This window comes from Balearica regulorum, chromosome 1 (genome assembly GCF_011004875.1).
Source record: "Balearica regulorum gibbericeps isolate bBalReg1 chromosome 1, bBalReg1.pri, whole genome shotgun sequence".
Lineage (NCBI taxonomy): Eukaryota > Metazoa > Chordata > Aves > Gruiformes > Gruidae > Balearica > Balearica regulorum.
In genome coordinates, this window is record NC_046184.1 from 13582748 (window position 1) to 13601942 (window position 19195).

At 42.6% G+C, this 19195-nt stretch overlaps 2 protein-coding genes across 4 annotated transcripts in view; one reads left to right on the forward strand and one right to left on the reverse strand.

The window, feature by feature from the left end:
• The window catches only part of PHTF2 (putative homeodomain transcription factor 2), a 71283-nt gene extending 64201 nt beyond the window's left edge, over positions 1-7082 (reverse strand). The window contains exon 1 of one of the 2 annotated variants that reach the window (XM_075775056.1): positions 6903-7082. The gene's annotated coding sequence lies outside the window, so the exon portion shown is untranslated. The remainder of the gene's footprint in view (positions 1-6902) is intronic. The other variant, XM_075775134.1, reaches the window with a different exon arrangement.
• Positions 7083-7506: 424 nt separating this feature from the next.
• On the forward strand, positions 7507-12100 carry TMEM60 (transmembrane protein 60). 2 transcript variants are annotated; one of them, XM_075776176.1, is made up of 2 exons: positions 7507-7644; positions 11436-12100. In XM_075776176.1, the coding sequence occupies exon 2, from the start codon at positions 11478-11480 to the stop codon at positions 11880-11882; it is 405 nt and encodes a 134-aa protein (XP_075632291.1). In that variant the 5' UTR covers positions 7507-7644; positions 11436-11477; the 3' UTR covers positions 11883-12100. The 2 variants fall into 2 exon arrangements, with proteins under 2 accessions (XP_075632291.1, XP_075632372.1); XM_075776257.1 differs by lacking the exon at positions 7507-7644 and adding an exon at positions 7668-7813.
• Positions 12101-19195: the final 7095 nt, after the last annotated feature.

Below are 19195 nucleotides of genomic sequence, written 5' to 3' on the forward strand. Positions count from 1 at the left end.
CTTGGATCACACACAGCTGGTCTGCTAGCTCTTCCATTCAGTGTCAGCCCAAGGCAAAGTGCACACAAATCCTAGGGAGCTCATCTGGGAACGCCCATTCTCCTTCACATAGGAACGTCCTAATTCCAAAACAAAACCCAGACTAAATCATCCTAGTCTGCCTTCTTTATGTTCCTCCAGCTTTCACATACTTAAATACCCTGCAGTGACAGAGGTAGACATTCCCCCCTCCTGCCGCCCCTACTCCACTCTTGTGAGACCCCACCTGCAGTACTGCGTCCAGCTCTGGGGGCCCCAGTACAAGACAGACATGGAGCTGCTGGAGTGAGTTCAGAGGAGGCCACAAAGCTGATCAGAGGGCTGGAGCAGCTCTCCTATGAGGACAGGCTGAGAGAGTTGGGGCTGTTCTGCCTGGAGAAGAGAAGGCTCCGGGGAGATCTAATTGCGGCCTTCCAGTACCTGAAGGGGCTACAGGAAAGATGGTGAGGGACTGTTTATCATGGAGTGTAGTGACAGGACAAGGGGTAACAGCTTTAAGCTGAAGGAGGGTCGATTTAGATTAGATGTTAGAAAGAAATTCTTGACTGTGAGGGTGGCGAGGCACTGGAAGAGGTTGCCCAGAGAGGCTGTGGAGGCCCCCTCCCTGGAAGTGTTGAAGGCCAGGTTGGATGGGGCTTTGGGCAATGTGGTCTAGTGGAGGGTGTCCCTGAACACAGAAGGGGGATTGGAACTAGATGATCTTTGAGGTCCCTTCCAACCCAAACCATTCTATGATTCTATGATAAAAAAAAAAACCCATGTCCAAAGTGTCTTTCATGTTACCTGTACTGTGACATGAAGCAGCAGGGAAAAGCAGCTTGGCAAGCCAGCTTTTGATTCTCTGTGAATGGGTTATTTGGAACTAGATGATCTCTGAGGTCCCTTCCAACCCAAACCATTCTATGATTCAGGATCTCATTCAGTATACACATGCCCTGGTGACTAGCTCTTTCCAGAGGTCTGACGTTAAAGCCATTCAGGATGAGCATGCCCAGAAATTGCGACTTCCAACTTTGCTAACCGTTAGACTTTTACGGGAAAGATGAACACAGACACTCATCATGCCACTGCTTCGTCAGATGCTAACAGCTCATGTTAGCTTACAAATAAATAGAGATGCCCCACATTCCTGCTGGTTCACGGAGCCCTTAGGACGGAACTTTCAGCAGAAGAAATCACTAAAGACACAGAAGGTCCACACAGAGCTGATGGAGAAGGTCAGGGTGGCCTAGCAAGCTTCACAACTAACCACTCTTAACCAGCACTATCACAGTCCACTCTCCTCCTCAGTCACCAGCTTCCATCCCTCTTTTTACCAGCATTGGAGCCATCACACAGGAGACAGCTTCAAGGATGTGACTACCATTACTAATTAAATGAGGAGTTTTCGCCTGAATTAGCTCCACAGATCTATGGACCACAGAATAAGATGAGCACTAATGCCATTGCCAGTAGTGATGCAGCTCTGACCAAACCCAGCTTGAACACTCTGGATCTCCACCTGCAAGCCTTCAGAAGTACCATTAACACAGTTAACCTGGACTAATTAAGACTGTTTCCCCTCTCCTGGTCCCCCTATTTACACCAGTAGCCTAGAATTTTTATGAAGTACTGGCTAAGTTAGGTCCTTCAATGGTGTGAACTGAGCCCTGCCCTATTATTCCAAACCTCAAGCTTCTGTAAATAGGTCCAGCAATGATCAGTATATTTATTTTTTATACATCAGAGAAGATAAGAGAAGAAAAGAAAACCTGAACTGGTAACATTTCCAGATGACAATCTTACATTAGCAAAGCTTAACTAGATAGATCAACTTTAACAATGAATGGGCAACATAAACAAAATTTAGTAACAATAATGCAAATGATATCTAGAAGAGGGTGGGGGAATTGAACTACATACACTAGACAAAGCTTTAAAATCAGGTATCTCAGATCTGGAAAGGAAATTTAGCAGCTCAGTGAGCTGTTCCATTCAATACCCTATAGTCAGAAGAGCACGGAGACACCTGAATAAAAGAGGAATGACAAGGAAAACATTGCAGTACAGCTCCGTTGATAAGTTGTGCAATCTGACTTGAAATGCATGTATTTTATTTGAAGAAGAATATTAAAAAATTAAATGACATTCTAAGAAATATACAGAAAATATAGTCAAGAAAACAACAGCTTCCAATAATACAGGGAACTTCATTCATTAACCGAGCCTAGAGGATAGCAAAGCCAAACTTTTAACAGAGAAATATTATATTACAACACATAATTAGACCGTTAAACTCAGTACCACAGGAAGTCACCGAAGCCAAGATTTTACTCAGATTCAAAAAGAAAGCAGCTATTTAAACACACAAGAATAATAAGAAAAAAAAAAAAAACCCAACCCACACAGCTGAGGGAATCTCAAGCTTCATGACACAGGATGAAATAAAACATCCAAAGAGATCACCAAGCTGTATTTGGTCATACAAACCTTCTACCTAACCTGGCCCCACAATGGCCAGTAGCAAATACCAAGGAGCATGGAGGAGCAACATGGGAAGCATAGAGCAAACTGTCCCTTAAGACAGCCGAACATGAGCATTTAGCTGCCAGGCTGGTATCTGCCAACCACCTAACCCCCAAAAGCATCTGGCGCTGGCCAACTTCCAAAACGCAAGGCTTGCATGACTTCATATGCAATGCTATATTGGTTTAATTTCTTCTCCCACTTTGCAAGTGTATTTTATTTTTTAAGAACAAGAACCACAAATGTATTTGCAAACAGGAGTTCAATCCAATGCTTGGACTCATTCCAGGAAGACATCTAGTCTCTCTGGAGTACGTCTACCAAGACCACCTCAAATGAACAAAGAATTAAATACTGAACAATACATGTCTCAAAGAGTATTCCCAGTAGAAGTGAATTTGGAAGAAAATCCCTTAACATATTTAAATTAAGAAACAAGAGAATAGCTCTATGAACTCTCTGATATCTTCCCTTCAAATAAAATAAAAAAACCCCCAAACCATAAGCTAAATTTCCAAATTTCTTGACAACATAATGGGTATCTCTATATATGTATAGATATTTGCTCTACCTTTGAAGCTGGCCCTGCTTTGAGATGGGGTTAGACCAGATAGATGACTTCCAGCCACCCCTTTCAACCTAAATCATTCTATGATTACATGTAAGGCATACCCAAACATTACACAGTAATACATTATAGCCCTAATTACTATTAACTCTTTTTTCCCCCATAGGCAATTTATTAAGCTTTTTGTATTCTCCTTACAAATTTGAATATAATTTCTTCAAGTAGTTAACTGTTTCCTCTGTACCCAGCAAGAAGGACCTTTATGAGTAACAGCACAGTAAACTCGAGGGAGAAAACACGGTAGTAAAAGCTTTCAAAGTCTTTTCTTTTTCATGCCGCCACATATCTTAGAGTAAGTAGCGGTCAACTGTCCTTGAACAGTCAGAAGGAGCAGTATCTCTGACAGAGGTATCCTAAAAGACTTTTGTTTTGTTTCCTTCATAAAACAAACAAAAAAAATATACAGAAAAAACAGGCCTACCTTGTTCTGTAGGCAGAAGCAATTAAGTCTGTTTTCACCAGTGTACCATGGCTCCCAAATGTCCTTCTCCACCTCACCCATATTACCCAGTGCCCCAACTATTTGGTTGGGCCAGTAGCACTAGACACCACGACGGCTCAGAGCTTAGCGTGCAGACTGGCCAGCAGTTGCTCTCTTTCTACAGAAAGAAAGGATTCAATAATAACTGCCTTTCTTCAGGTGGGAATATTAATTTGGCTCACTACCTGCCAAAAGTTTTTATAAAAATTTGTCACTGTGTAGATGCTTAATGTCTTTCAGTTGCCATTACATTTGTTTTTGTCATCTGACTGACTAAAGTTACTCAAACGGGAAAAGACAGACAAAGAAAGTAATTGTACAAGCTTTTGTCCTTAGTAAGCCTAGCTAAAAATTTATATAAACTGTTTGGTGATGATTCCTTAGAGCATGCCGTTTATTACGAAAAGAACTTCCTCACAAACAAAAAAACCCCACCAAACCCGGGACTGTCATCACCCACTCACAGAGATACTGAGAAAAGGAAAAGAACTGATGTTTTTATTTCTTTAACAAAACTTTATAGTATAAACAAGTAGAAAATCTGATATTTAGAGAATGCCTGGGAAGACAGTATATGTAACTTTGGAGAACTGGGAAAGAAATAATGTCCACTGCTTTCCAGTGACCCCTGCCAGCTGTGACAGGAACAGCATTGTTCAACTCCAAGAGTCACTCCACCCTTCGCTGCCTAGTGAATTGCCTCAAACAAAGTTAACTGCAAGGTTTTTTAATGCACCTATGCCTCCCTTCTAGTACAACATCCATACTCTCTTTCCTCTTTCAAAGCCTACAGGATCCTGAGTTCTCTCAGAATTCACACCAATATTAGGCAGTTATGGATACAGCTGGCACCAACTTTGTGAGACAAGCTAAGATAACTCCGTTTTGGGAGAAATCCAGTACTACTGGAATACTTGAAATGCTCCATGGAATTCCCAACGATTCCTGACATTTATTTGTATGTCACATTCCACACAATACGAGAGAAAAAAAAAAATCTACTACAAGCGTTAATTTAAACTAACTAGGTTTCTGAATTCTTTTTCGGATGACTCAGTCTCGTGTTTTATCCTTTATAATATTTATATCCAGAATAAAAACATGCATTGGCAGCAAAACATAGCAACAGAAAATTCAACTGCACAAACATTCCACTTCAAACGGGGATCAGGATTTTAAACACACCAGTTCCAAGTATCACTCTCAACTTTCACCTTCAGAAATGAAAACTGTTTGCAAATATTGTCAAGTAGAGCTCTGGGGGAAAAAAAAAGTCAAAACCGACAGAAGCATGATATGCGTACATACATTAGTTCATAAACACCTTACTGGAACAAAAATAAGACTTCTGAGAAAAGGATTATCCTTTCCAGGGAGTCACAAATAGAGAGGCAAATCAAAGAAGATCAACAAAGCCTTCAGAGCCACAGAAATAGCCAAATACATACAGCTATTTATAACCCAGAGATTTATTCACAGAACACTTTTAGCCTCCAACCCCATGAAAACAAAAATGTCTACATCTCATGCCAAGCGCTAATGTGTATAACAGAAATATATCCTTCTGCCACTTAGTGACCACTCTAAGCGCAGCTAAAGATACTAGGATTAACAGGTTATTTCAAGTGATGTACTTCTCCCTGATAAAAAAATACCACCATCTGTTTAACAGCATCAACAGGAAGACATAAACCCGCAAATTACTGATGACACACTGTATTCAGTCTCATTCCTATTAGAGAACTTGCATATCAAAACTGTAAAACCAGATGTATTTTCTGCAGGAATGTTTCATCACAAAGAATTTCATAAATTAATTAAAGTACTTTCAACAAGTCAAGTTTTCCAATTAATTACTTTTTCCAGTTAATTATATGACAGATGGATAAGACACTGTCAAATGTGGAACAAAACGCAAGACTCGGCAGCGTTACTTTTCAAGTGACCAATAACACGTAAAAGCAGTAAAAGACAAAATACCAATCATAGAGCTTGAGGTTATGGACTAAAACTGTCATTGAATCTGATGCACCTGAGTCACATGCACCCAGGGAGTACGTATGAAAAACAAAAGGAAAAGAAGTAGGTGCCTGGATAGTTCTACTACTGCATAATCGTTTTCTCCCACTGCTCCCTCCTTTCTTTCTCATGGAAAAGACAGCAAATAAAACACTTACCAGGGAAATGAATGTGACAGAAGAAATTTTAACTCACAGGAAGCAGCCTAACATTTAGATTCCCAAACTGAAAGCCAAGGACAACAGAAGCTGTAGACAGGTTGTCATTGGGTTAGGGCAGAAAGGGGAAAAAACGTGATAAGGAATAAGAAAGCAAGCACCAAAAGGCAAGGAAGGTGCGTAAAATAGAAGAATATAGAAAGACATGAGGTTCGAGAAGAAGGTGAAGATGCCGAAATTTAGGACCTTTAAAGGAAAGGAGGAAAAAAGTCCTATCGCCTGACACAGGCATTAAAGCAGCCCAAAATGCATTAAAGCAACTTACTAAGGAAAAGGTGTGCTACAGCAGAAGGCAGACTTAGCAAGTGGGAGTAACGCGTACGGAAACGGTCAGCAGCGCAAGCCCTGAACGCATAACTGAACGTCTACCGCCCACAATAAACTTAGCAATCGGAGGCCGACGAGCCCCATTACCGAAGGCTCATCCGGACGGCGCGGCCCCCCTCCGCCGGCTGGCGCAGCCCGCACCTGATGCGGTTACACGGCGTGGCGGGAAGGGCCCGCTCGGCAGCCGCCCTCGGACCCCCACCGCCCCGGCGGGAAGGGCCCGGGGGGGAGCGCCGCGGCGCGGACACCCGCGCTAGCTGCCGTCTGCGGGGGACCTCGGCGCCGCGGAGGACGCGGGCCTCTCCCGCCCTTCCCCCGGCCAGGCTTCGCCCCCGAGGGGGGCGGGAGGCCCCCGGCGCGGCGGCGGACCGGCAGCGGACTCGTTCTCGCCGCCCCGGCCAGGGGCGAGCGGAGCCGCAGCAGACAGCTCCGCCGCGCCCCGCCGGGGATGCGCGTACCGCTCCGCCGCCCCCCGCCCCGTCACCCCTCACCGAGCGGGCACCCCCCCGGCCGAAACCGCTTCGGCCGCCTCCCCCCGCCCCCGCCGAGCCGGTCGGCCCCTTCCCCAGCTGCGCGGGGAACTTGGCGCCCCGTTTCTCCCCCTCCCGCCGGGGCGTGCCTCCGCGCTGCCCCCCCTACCCCCGGCTCTCCCCCCGCCGCTGACTGAGGGGAGTCCCGACCTTACCGGTCGCCCGGTGCCGCGGCGAGGCGGCGGAGCGGGCCAGCACGCGCCGCAGACAACAGCAGCGAGCAGGGCGCGAGACAGCGAGGAGGCGGCGGGCGCGCGCGAGGCAACAGCTGGGGAGGGGGGAGGAGGATGAGGAGGCGCGCGCCCGCGCAGCAACAGCGCGCCACACGAGAGGGCGCGCGCCATCGAGCCGGGGGGCGGGGCCGCGCGCCGGTCGGTAGCCAACAGCGCCCCCTCCGCCTGCGAGGCCAGGGCCGAGACGTGACTGGCGGCGGCGCTCTCCAACGAGAGCGGGAGGGAGGCGGGGCTGTGCTTGACGGACATCTCCCCAGCGCGGAGGCGGGGCCGGCGTGACAGACAGTCTCCTGCACGAATTGGCGGCAAAGAGAATGGAGAGGGGTGGGCTCGAGGCTGAACAGCTGCCGGCCGCGAGGGGGCTGGCTAACCTTGATGGGCGTCGCCACGACCGAGTAACTGAGGGGGGAGGCGGGGAATAAGTTGAGCGACTTCGCTACTACCCAGTGACAGCGGGGCGCGGTTGGACGTACGTCCCCGCTGCCCAATAGCCAGGCCCGGGGCGGGGAGTTGAGGAAGGCGGTCGGTTTCCTGTGGTGGAGCGGGCGGGGAAAGCTCGGCCACCCCCTCACCTGCGCGTCTGGCCCTGCATAGCCGGTGGGAGGGGGATGCGGCGGGACCCTGCGAGGGGCGGCAGCGGCGCGGGACGGCCCGGGCCCGTGCGGTAGGTGGTCGAGGGAGAGAGACGGCTTCCACCTCCGGTTCCCGCGTCGGGCCCGTCCTCGTTCAGGCGGACACGGCCTCTGCCACGGCTGGGGAAGCGGGTCTGTCAGGAGTAGCCGCAGGGGAAGGCCGGCTCGGCCGAGGGAGGGATTGAGGAAGGCGGCGGGCCGGTAAGGAAGGCTGGAGCGGGGATACCGAGGAGGCCGGGTGGCCTTGGGTCAGGCGGTCCGCACCTCCCCTTAGCAAACCGGGGAGAGGCGGGCGGCCTGCCCTGCCTGCGGGGCTCTGGGCTTGGCCTTGCCCTGCTCGTCCGGCAGCTGCTTGAGCCACAGACCCGCGGGGGTCGGCCCGGGGCAGTGAGCGCCGGGCGATCCCCGGCACCTCCGGGGTGCGTCGGGCGGAGGGGGTCGAGGATAGCGACCGTGCCTGCCAAGGCTGGATTGGGCCTGTGCTGGAAACAGCCAGTCCCCTTCAGGGGACCGCAGAGGCTGTTAAACTGCTGCCGCAGGCTTTGCTTAGCCCGGCGGTCCTGGTTGTGTGCCGGTTTCTTTGTTATGTTCCTCTGAATAGTTTCCGAAATTATTTTTTTTCCAGCCAAATTCAGCACTCGAGGAGTCTCAAGGACTCTTAAATTACTGTTTTGCGGAAAAACAGTAAATCAAACACTCCAGTTAAGAGGAAGTTGTAGTATGACTTTATTTATGTTTTTAAGTGTACGTAGTCTAAGGTGGCACCAATTGCAAGGGGAACTTGTGAGTATCTAACTTGTATTCATATCAGACTAGATTAAATGTGGTTTTTAAATGGAGCTACTAGAATATTGTTTTCTAGGTGTTAAAGTACTCATCGGCTTTAAAATGTCATTTACTCAAGCTGGAGTTCTAATTAGTATGGTTCCAGTATAATATCATTTTCTGACCGTTGTTAGGAAGTGTTTGAGGTTTAAATTTATAGGTCTATGTTACCGTTAATATTGAGCTGAATGTCATGCATAAGTTTCCCTGCTCTTGATTTTTTCCTTCTAAACTGGATATAATTAGCTATCATAATATGCTAATTATGTAGATCATTCCACCAAGGTCAGTGATGCTACTTAAATAGTGTTTCTCATTACTGAAAATTTTCACTTCCTGCTAATTACATGAGTCCTATAAGGAGTCAAGAGCTCTTTTATTTTTACACTCTGCCTTTGTTCCTTCAGTATTTTCACAGAAGAGCTGGTTCAGACTTGTACAACATTCTTTTTTCCAGTGTTAACCATCTTCTGATAGCTGGCCTCTAGCTGAGAGTCTGCTGATAATCTTTCTTGACCAGAGGTGGTCAAGTGGTCCATGTCATCAAACCCTTCATTGTTGTCAGCTGTATCCCTAGCTGTCAGTCTTTAAAATGTGGTAGCTCCCTTTACTTGGACTATAGGACTATAAGATCTCAAAAGTATACTTGGATTTTCTTGAGTTTTCATCAAAAAAAGCCTCTAAAATTGAATGGAGCCTTGCAGTCCTGCCCAATCTTGCAGTTACATCTCTTAATTAGGTTGCAGAAAGTCATCATAATGTCCCATGCTGCGTTTTCTGCCTGTGCTTCTTAAAATTGTTACAAAGTGGTTCTGAACACTTAAGAAAACTGAAAATCGTTTCGATGAGCAACCTTCAAATTGAGTAGCTCCATCGAATACATCTTTTTTAGCTTCCATTTCCTCCAGAGACATCTGATACACAAAGAAGGTGCTATCTGATAACCTGACACTTCTAGGAGCGTTGAATTCCTTTTTTCCTTTCAGGCCCAAGTTTCCAGTCCATTTCTTCGGTTTCTGCTTTCTGCAGTTTACTAATAAGAGATTCTTCTTCTTGTAGTATCTGTAGCATTGATTTCTAGAACTAGTTTTCAAAACCTTTCCCATGAAAGGCATGGCAAAACTTCATTTCAGATCACTACTCTGTGTTAGCTGCAGACTTGCACTTGAGAATATTGAGAATGTTTTCAAAATACTGGAAATACTTCAGGCTGGTCATAGTAATTGTTCTGTAATACTCTGCACCTGCCAGCTGGTTTAGGTATTTTTCTGTAACAAGAAAAGAGCAATGCTATCTAAACCTCCTCCAATTTCTTGTCTACTTGGCAATTAACTCTTACATTGTCACTGCTAAGCTTCCCCTCCTTCCCCAAGGAGGGGCTCTGGGTACCACCCTGCCAGTAACTGGCTTTCACCAGACCCTTTGGTGATCTCAGCAGAACTGAGAAGGCAAAAAGCAAACTACAAAAATCACATTTAAAACTTTTTTTTTTTCCTAGTTCACTTCAAGGATCTGGTCTGCTCTGGGTCACACAAGAGTCAGCCCTAACTCAAGGGAGGGGATGCACTGACAGTAACTCCAGTTTAGGTTATTTTAGGCTAAACTGGATCTTTTCCTTAAAAGAAATCCCACGACTGTCCACTAAATCAAATCCATTGAAACTTCAAACCCAGAGTAAATGAAAAAGTAGGTCTGTTGATCTGTATGTCAGAAGACAGATTTAAATTGTAGGATAATTTTGCTTGTCACAGGTCATCTCCTAACCTGTTATGCCAGCAGTTTTACTTCCCTCCCCGATTCCAATGCTTATCTGAGCACAAAGTTGGTTCAACTTGCTGGCAAAAAATCTGGCGAAAAACCTAACCCAGTTAAAAAGAAAAAGGTGCAAATGGATTTCTGTGTACTCAGTGAGCATCAATTAATAACACAGCGGAAGTGGCAGCAGCAGCTTGTGGGCAGGGGCACTGAGGAGACGGAGGGAGGACAGCTCTTGTCTTCCCTTGTGGCTACTGGTGGTGAGGATTAGAACACATCATCTCAGTTTCAGTTTTTTTTTTTTTAATCTGGAATAAATCAAAGCTCAATTTCTTATTTCAAGTGAAAGACTATCAGTGTTCTAAAGGGAATTATCAAATTTCTGAAAATCCCAGATTTTTTAAAAAACAACACATTTCAGCACTGTTTCACTGGTAGTTATCCATCTTTGTAGCATGAAATCCTCAGGAAGATTGTAGTTCTTACCCCTGCTTTTTATACTTGCAGTGAAAACCTTCTGGCAGATGCAGTGATAAAAGCCTTTCAGTTAGGAATATAAAAACTAACTTTTATGATTGTAGGGGCAGAGGCACTTGTCCTTGTTTTTCTTTTCTCATGACTAAATAGAAATTAAAATATACTACCAAGCCAATAAACCTAAACAGTGTTCCTGTCAGCCAGTGTCTGCATACTTTAGATACCTGCCAGAAAGCAAACATTATCTGTAGCTTTTAGTAGTTTTAAGATTCCTGCTTGACAGAAAGCAGTAGTAGTGCCTCCTGGCTCAGCTGCAGCTCTGCAGACTATGGGATCTTTCAGATGGTTTGTTACTTGTGCTTGCTGGTTGTTTTACATTTTACTATGATTATTTTGTTAGAGAATTGTTAGACTAACTTTCAAGTGTTAACTATGAGTGCCTTGGTACTGGAGAAAAATGGATCTAAACATATTCTTAGCATACAAAACTCCTGAAATGAGCTTGACAGCTAGTTTAAGATTAAAGCATAATTTGTTTCACAGAACAAATTTAGATTAAGGCAGTTTACACACCTGACTTAAGGCACTTTAATGGTGGACAGGACCAAAACAGAGTGCTTCCCTGAGAATGGTAGTTACAACAGAAATGCTAGGAAGCAGTATGTAGGGGTGGGAAAGCAAGAACAAGAAATTAGTCTCCTTTAAGGAATATGCCTAAGGGTGGTGTAGTGACATCTTTTAATGCCTCCCCCCTTTGTTTTGTTAGGTTGTTGCTGACAGCGAAAGGCTTCCTCTCAAAGCTGTTTAAATGAGAATGTCCCTGGCGCAAAGAGTACTACTGACATGGCTTTTTACGTTACTCTTCCTGATCATGCTGGTGCTAAAGTTGGATGAGAAAGCACCATGGAACTGGTTCCTCATTTTTATTCCAGTCTGGATATTTGATACTATTCTTCTAGTTATGTTAATTGTAAAAATGGCTGGACGGTGCAAGTCTGGCTTTGACCCTCGCAATGGCTCCCAAAACATCAAGAAAAAAGCCTGGTATCTCATTGCAATGCTACTTAAATTAGCCTTCTGCCTTGCCCTCTGTGCTAAACTGCAACAATTTACTACGATGAAGCTAGCCTATGTGTTTATCCCGTTGTGGGCCTTGCTTATTGGGGGTATGGTTGAACTCGGATATAATATCTTCTACGTACGAAGAGACTGAGCTACGCTATGTGGTTTTCAACACTGAGGTTGGTACCAAGTTCCTGGATTCTTATAGGTTTGCCACAAACTTGATCTCCAAATTAGAACACCAAATAAGAATCAAGCTGGAGACTTTATCTAAACCAGACTGAAGACTGAAAAAGTAAACTTGTTCCATTTTTTTATTTTAAAACTGTCACATATGCTCTTGTAAATAAAAGTATTTGTTCAACATAAGCTGTTCCAAGATGATGCTTATTGTTATTTGTTACATGGAATAAGATACAGGTTCTTCACATGCAGGTAGAAAATCTTCTCAGAACAACCCCAGCTGTTCTACCCCAGTTGCACTGGGTAATCATTGGAAAGAGGACTTAAGTTTTCTACTACTGATGCTGTCACTCAAGGTTAACAGTAACTTCTATAATGTGCTTAGTTTGCTTTAAGAATCAGTAACAAGCAATAGCCACCAAATAGGAGCAAAAAAGGAATAAAGTGACTCAGCATTTTCTTTTTGACAGTTAGAATCCACTTCCAGTGGATTCCAGAGTTCTGCACTGCCTTTGTACCTGCAGGAAGTTGTACTTTACCAAGGGAGATATTTTTAATGCCCTAGTACGTGAAATCTCTGGGGGTTAAAGCCTTGGCTTCATGAAGTACTGGCAACCTCAGCTGTAAGCAAATACACTTTTTCAAGTAACATGCAATGAATGGGACTGCTGGGAAGAGCTGGAACCATGAGCACGTCTTACGGACTGAAAGTGCTTTTGCAGAAGCTATGGTAACACCACAGTCACATGTGAAAGGTGTCTAGGGCATTATTAACATGCACACAGAAGATACTGATCCATTTACAGTTCCTAGGTACCAAAGCATATCTAGTGAATGAAAAGACCCTAGGAAAACCAGTCTAATGTAACAGGAGATGACTATATCAGAGTGCCTCACAAATAAAATTTAATTGTACATTCAACAGTACTTGTCCATAAAAAAAGCTTCCTGAAGTGTTTGGATTTATTCTTGCTGTTCAGTCACAGAGCCATGGGCATAAATACATGGGAACCATATTGTCAGAGACTGCTGAAAGGGCTTTAAGAAAACCAGTTCCATTCTGGGGCAAAGGATCTCAATGCAGAACATCAGGTAACAAATGATCTTTAGAAAACATTTTAGTCACATTTGCTTCAGAGTGGCTGACTGTCCTATTTTACTACAGGAGAAACCAAGGAATGACACAAATCTTTCTAACCAGTAGCTGTTGTTAAAAAAAATATATATTTATAACCCCTTTATTATAATAACACATCAGCATTTACTCAGCAAATCCCTGTACTCAGCTTTATAAGCATCACATTATTTATGTGGAGCTGAAATTACCATTTAGAAATCTCTTTTCCCTTCAGTTCTTTTTGGGAGGTGTAGCTATGCCCTACGCAGTTCTGAGAAATACTTCATGTAAGGGCCTCACTCTGTGTGAGAGACTTTTTGCCCACTTGTATGGGGTTCCTGTGAAGAACTGCCTGCCTTCACCATCTGATTTTTTCAAGTTAAAGTGGTGCTTGTCATGAGGATTAGCTGTGGGGAGCAAGGAAGAAGATTTGTCTCAGCACATACTCTTGGGGCTGCTGAATGCAGGAAATGCAAGAGCAAGCATGCACATATACATGCTGCATGTAAATACAGGTGTGGGTATATATATGTGGTATAGAGAATATGCTTAATTTGTACATCCAAGTTAGGTCTCTTAAGCAGTTCTGTCAAATGGAAACTGGGGTCACTGACTTTCCTAGGATGCAATATTCCAAGTGTGGCCCATGGCAGGCAAGCTAGACCTTGTGGAATTTTTATTGGATGCTTTAAAAATTTATGGAGAAGAAAGAGCATCTAAAGACCTACCTCCAATTAAGGTAAACTTTTATAAACCACTTAAACATTGATGCAAATACATAACAAGCATTTAAGCACTTTAGACAGGACAAATACATATATACATATACACACAGACACACACACACACTCATTTCTGTTTGGTATGTTACAGCACCAAGCACAGTCTCTCCCCATCTGATGATTACAACAGAATAAAAAGCAAGGAAGCCTTGTTCACTTCGTGCCCACACCCCCCCCCCCCCCGTACTGCTCAGAAGAGCAGCTTTCCTCAGTCACACTGATGATGTTAACAGATCATTACAACTTAACACAACAAATGATGGAAGCACAAGAACTGGCCTCATTAGAACTTGGTATATTATTAGCACAATGGGCCATAAATGGTGACTCTGCCCCCTTAATAAACCCCTTCTGGTCCACAGATGTAATAATTATCTGAAAGTTTGGCATCTCTAATTAACTAGAATCTAACACAGTTGTTCCAAATCTCCCTTTAATTGCTGCCTCTAATTCAATGGAACAAGATCAACAATTTCAGTGTTTTGGTTGTGAGCTTGGCACTTTTTTTTTTTTTTTTTTTAAGTTTAAAAACCTTGAAATAAATGACAGTGATTTTGAAAGCTGAAGCAGACATTCCTTTCTGGTGTCCTACAGAAGTCACACACAAATTGATGTCCTTTAGCAGAAGATGTTTTTAGGACACAGCCAGTTGGAAGTGCTCGACTTTATTTGCAAGTTCCCAGTCCTTACAAAGATCCTTTGGTAAGAGGAATATCCCTTTTGACTTAGTATTTAGTATTGGATTTAACTGACCTGACCTGTGCTGACACCTTTGCACACACAGTCCTGCTTTTTGGTGATACCAGAACTTCATTCAGAAGGATTTATGATACAGACTATACTGTACCCACTGTGACCTTTCTAGAAGCTGTGGCAGGAATATACCTCTGCACGTAACTGCGGTGTTCTCAAAGGCACTATTCACAGCTTTGGAATGGAATGAGTTCTCCTCGTGCTTTTCCTAAATTTACAGACCGATCAACTGACCTTCATTAAACAGAAGAGTGAAAAGTAGATTTGGTGCAGCTGGCAGGTAAAGGGAAAGGTGATGCTGAGATAGCTCACGATTTGCAAGAAACAAGTAGAAGGAAACGAGGATGTGAGTCCCCAGCACACTAGAGAACACCTTGTCTCAGTTACCTACAGCAGCTGACGCGGGGCATGGAAGAGAGGACTCTGCCTTCAGCAGCTTTAAAATGTAATTCAAAAGCCCGCTGTTCTGAAATGAAACTGGAAGTATTTATGGTATATTGATGATATAGATATTGATGCTATCTACTGTATATGGAGATGTATATTCCAGTTTATTTCTCTTCAAACCATTTATACAAGCTTGAACACTTCAGCATGCATCGTAGGTGAGTATCTACTTTTGTCTGATTAAGGAAAATACTCAATGCAAATGTGTGAAAGGTCACAAAACTAAAATTTTCAATTCCCAATTCATACTGCTTTTCTTAATTTGTCACCATTTTAGACTAGTATCCAGTTTTCTGTTTTTATACTTGAAAAATACAATTGTGTGACATACACATTCCCACCTTCAACAAACTTTGACCTGAATGCTGTAAGAACACGCGTACATGCACACAAAATGCATTGCTAGAGAGGGGTGACAATATTAAAATATAAGCTAGCACAGGACTAAGTTACACAGCGATTTAACAGATGAAAGCAGTAGTATTTTCTGACATATACGTGTACGTAGTACAGAAACAAAACCTTAGAGCAACCTCATGGAAGTTTTCACATTTGCCCAGTTTAAAAGTTGGGCAAAGGTATAGATGAAAGTGAAATTTATGAGACTCCCAGAAACTCAGAATTGTAACATCATTAGGTGTTACCTGTTTTAACACCACCGTATTTTGGGAACACATACCATTGCTTTTCAGTACTAAAGCTCCCTGAATAAACTGCATCCTCAGAAGTAAGTTCTTTGAATTTATTAGCATGGAAAGCATAGCACTATCATGTACCATATCACATTTATTTTTTGTAATTAAGACTGAGGTAAAAATAACTATGCTGAGTTGGAAAAAGAGTGTTTGTACCTTTTTGTTGTACCCTTATTGTTTTAAGGTTCGGATGGAGTTAGTCTCCCATACGAGCCCGTTACACCTGACCAGGCCTGGGTAGTGACCTGCTGCTGAACAGCATCAGGCTTTGTAGACCAAGGCAACTTCAGGAATTCCTGCAGTTGGACCACTGGAGTACTGCTGCATACCAATTCAACATTTTCTCCTTGTAATTGTACTGAAGTTGGATAAAGAGTAGAAAAATCCACAAGTCAGTAACGCGATTTCCTTCAGTCTGCCTTTACTAACAAAACCAACATCACTTAGGGAACGGCTTTCTCAGCTAACTGCCCTATTTCATCCCAATACAACCAGATAAAAGAACTGCCATGAAAAGCACAGCCCTTAAAACACAGGCCTCAGGTCTACCAAACATTGCACTTTCCTTCAGGTGGACTGGAAATTACTTGGTGAAAGAAAACATTATCAAAGGACTTCTTGAAAAATCAAACTTGATAAAAATAGAAGTTTAAACTGCTGTTTTAATCAATGTTTGTATCAGATTATCGTAACTGTACACCAAATATTAAAGGACTATTTAGGACTAATGCCCTCATCAGTAGGCTCATCTATCAGCACGACCAGAACATGAAAAGATCAATGTTTAGCTGGCACTCAAGTACAGCACGGCTCCAAAGCAGAGGAAATATATTAGCATCATAGCACAGAGAAAAAACAGTGGTTAGAATATAATACACTAATAGATTTGCAAAGTCAGTATCCCTGATGACTCTAATAGAATTAGCAACCTAGATATTGTGAAGTTAATCACTGCTTCTGAACAGAACACAAAACAATTTGCACTTCTAAGAAAAACAAAATCAGTGACTGATGGGAATCAAAGTATCCCAGATTTTCCCATGTACACTGCAAATTCACTGGGATCTGCACAAAGTATCAGTATCACCTATTACACAGTTTTTAAAGTGCATTTCATCCGTTGGAGAAAGTAATGAAATATCAGTTGAACTCACAATCAAAGAAAACATTCTCAGCAGCGACATTCACAGCAAAGCATCAATCAGTGAAAGTTTGCCCTTTCCATTTCCAACTTGTATACATTCACAGTGCAGTAACAGGCACTGGTCTGCCTAAAGACACAGCTCTCTACATATCTGACCACTGGAAAGAACAAATAAAACTACACTTGAGAAGCCCACAACACTCTTTTACCTCTTGACCAGAATCAGTACAGTTTTCATCCTAGTAAGGTCAGGTGGTAGTCTACTATCTTACAACACTTTATTTTGCCAATGAACATGGAGAAAACATGAATTTATTTCAATTGATTCAGCATCCTTATTCACATGCAGATATTAGAAAACAGTCCTTTTGATCAATGAATACCAGTCCTGTGTTTCTTGGAAGACTTCTTCAATTTTTCCAAATCTGTAACATTCAGATCTGTTTCACAGCATTCTACTCTTTTATGTTTCTGTTCCCTATGTCATTTGCAATACCAACTTACTTACTGTGCACATGTGTATCTGCTTAAAAATCAATTTTATTTATCACCAAGGAATTCTTTCACAGATAAATACTTAAATCATCACCCTCTGAAATAATACTTTATTTCTAATACTAGATAGAATTAATATTTCAGTTAAAGAAGTATTGAAATATTCACTAGAGTAACAAGGAAGGGAAAATCTGCATGCCAGCAGTACCTGTAATGAAAATGCTGTTTCAGAGTCAATTTGCAGGCATTTGGAGGGCTGGGGGATGACACAACACTGAGTAACACTTGTATGTAACACATGAAGTCAGTTGCCAGTGAAATGCAAAAAAAATCCAGTAATTTTTTTAAAAAAAGTAGCTACCATCTTGAAAGCTATTGGTAGCACCAGTAACAATGCTATTCTTTGCTACTCACAAATATGGTACCAATATCTAGGAAAACATGTCTAAATTTCTGCACATCATGTCATTAACTGGAACACCACTGCAAACGCACAGATGTCAATACCATTGCAGTACAGGCAACAGGCCTTAAGCCGATTTTTCCAATCTGCACAAGAACAAGGGCCAAGAGAAACAACTAAAACACTGGAGATTTCAGCCAAAATAACAGAAAGATTTATATGTAACTGAAATCCAGGGAGGGGGCAGAAAGCATTAAGCAAAGACTAGTTTTAGTACACCAGAAGGCATGAAAGATTTATTGCTGAAGCAAAAGTCTGAATGTGAAGTTGTATGCAGCAGGAATGAAGGACATAGCACAAGACTACTTGAAACCAAAGCAAGACTTCTGTCAGACTAATGAACAATTTGGGAGCTTAAATTCTCAGAAGAGGTTCTCCCCTCTTAAAGAACTGCATCAAAATAAATATGCCACAGGTAGAGGACAAAATTTTTTTTTTTTTTGAAAAGCAAACTAAGTTGTTACACTAATATAGCCAGTCAGCCCAGACTGATTACACTTTTGAATACAAAGGCAGTTCTGACAGCCGTTGCTAATCCCAGTATTGTTCATATTCTGTCTGCAAGGGATTCTAAAAATGAGAAACTAGTCTGTCTCAAAAATAGATGCATAAAAATTGCAAAAACTGCCACTTTTTAAAAATTTCTTAGAATTCTGGGAGTGATTAAAAAAAAATGGGCTGAAGATGTAGGCAGTTTAGAAGCAAAATTTCTGAACCAAGACATACCTGAGCAGAAGTCTGAGGCCAAGACCACTGAGCAGGTCTTCAAAAGGAAACGAAGTTCTACTCTTAAGTGTAAAGTTGTGTTTGCTAAACCATTTTTCAAAGACTATTTCCACCACCACCACCCCAGTCTGGACAGGGCCTATGATGTAGAAAGTTGTTAGCTGTCATGGGGGATGTATACACTTTACTAAAATCTGACATTTAAAAAAAAATATTTGAACCAGAATGAATGATCAGCATACAAATCAACAGCATGCAAATAAGATTTTTTTTTTTGTTTTTTAGTAAATTAAATTTAAAAAGTAATATCTGGCAAGGCTGGTTTTGATAAAGCTTCCAGATAATCCAGAAAACACAAAGGGAGCTGAGACCACATTTCTATCAGGAAAGCTCAAATTCTTATGTGAACCAGTTAGTTTTTCAAATCAGAATCTGCTAGAGTAATAACTTACCATGTCACACATAAATCATTTGCTCATGGCGTGAGGGGAAATCAAGATCCCTGAGGCTGCAAAACTGGTAGTAATCTCTTAGCCAGCATTAAAGAAAACAGCAGTAAGTTTAAGGACATATTAGTCACATCCAAGAGATTCATGTTTCTATTGCTTCTATATTATTTAATTATGGCTATGTAGGAGTAATGTTTAGCAATTCAAATA

Excerpts from the sequence above, each read along its gene's own strand:
- TMEM60 (XM_075776176.1), top strand. The coding sequence starts at position 11,478 with ATGAGAATGTCCCTGGCGCAAAGAGTACTACTGACATGGCTTTTTACG.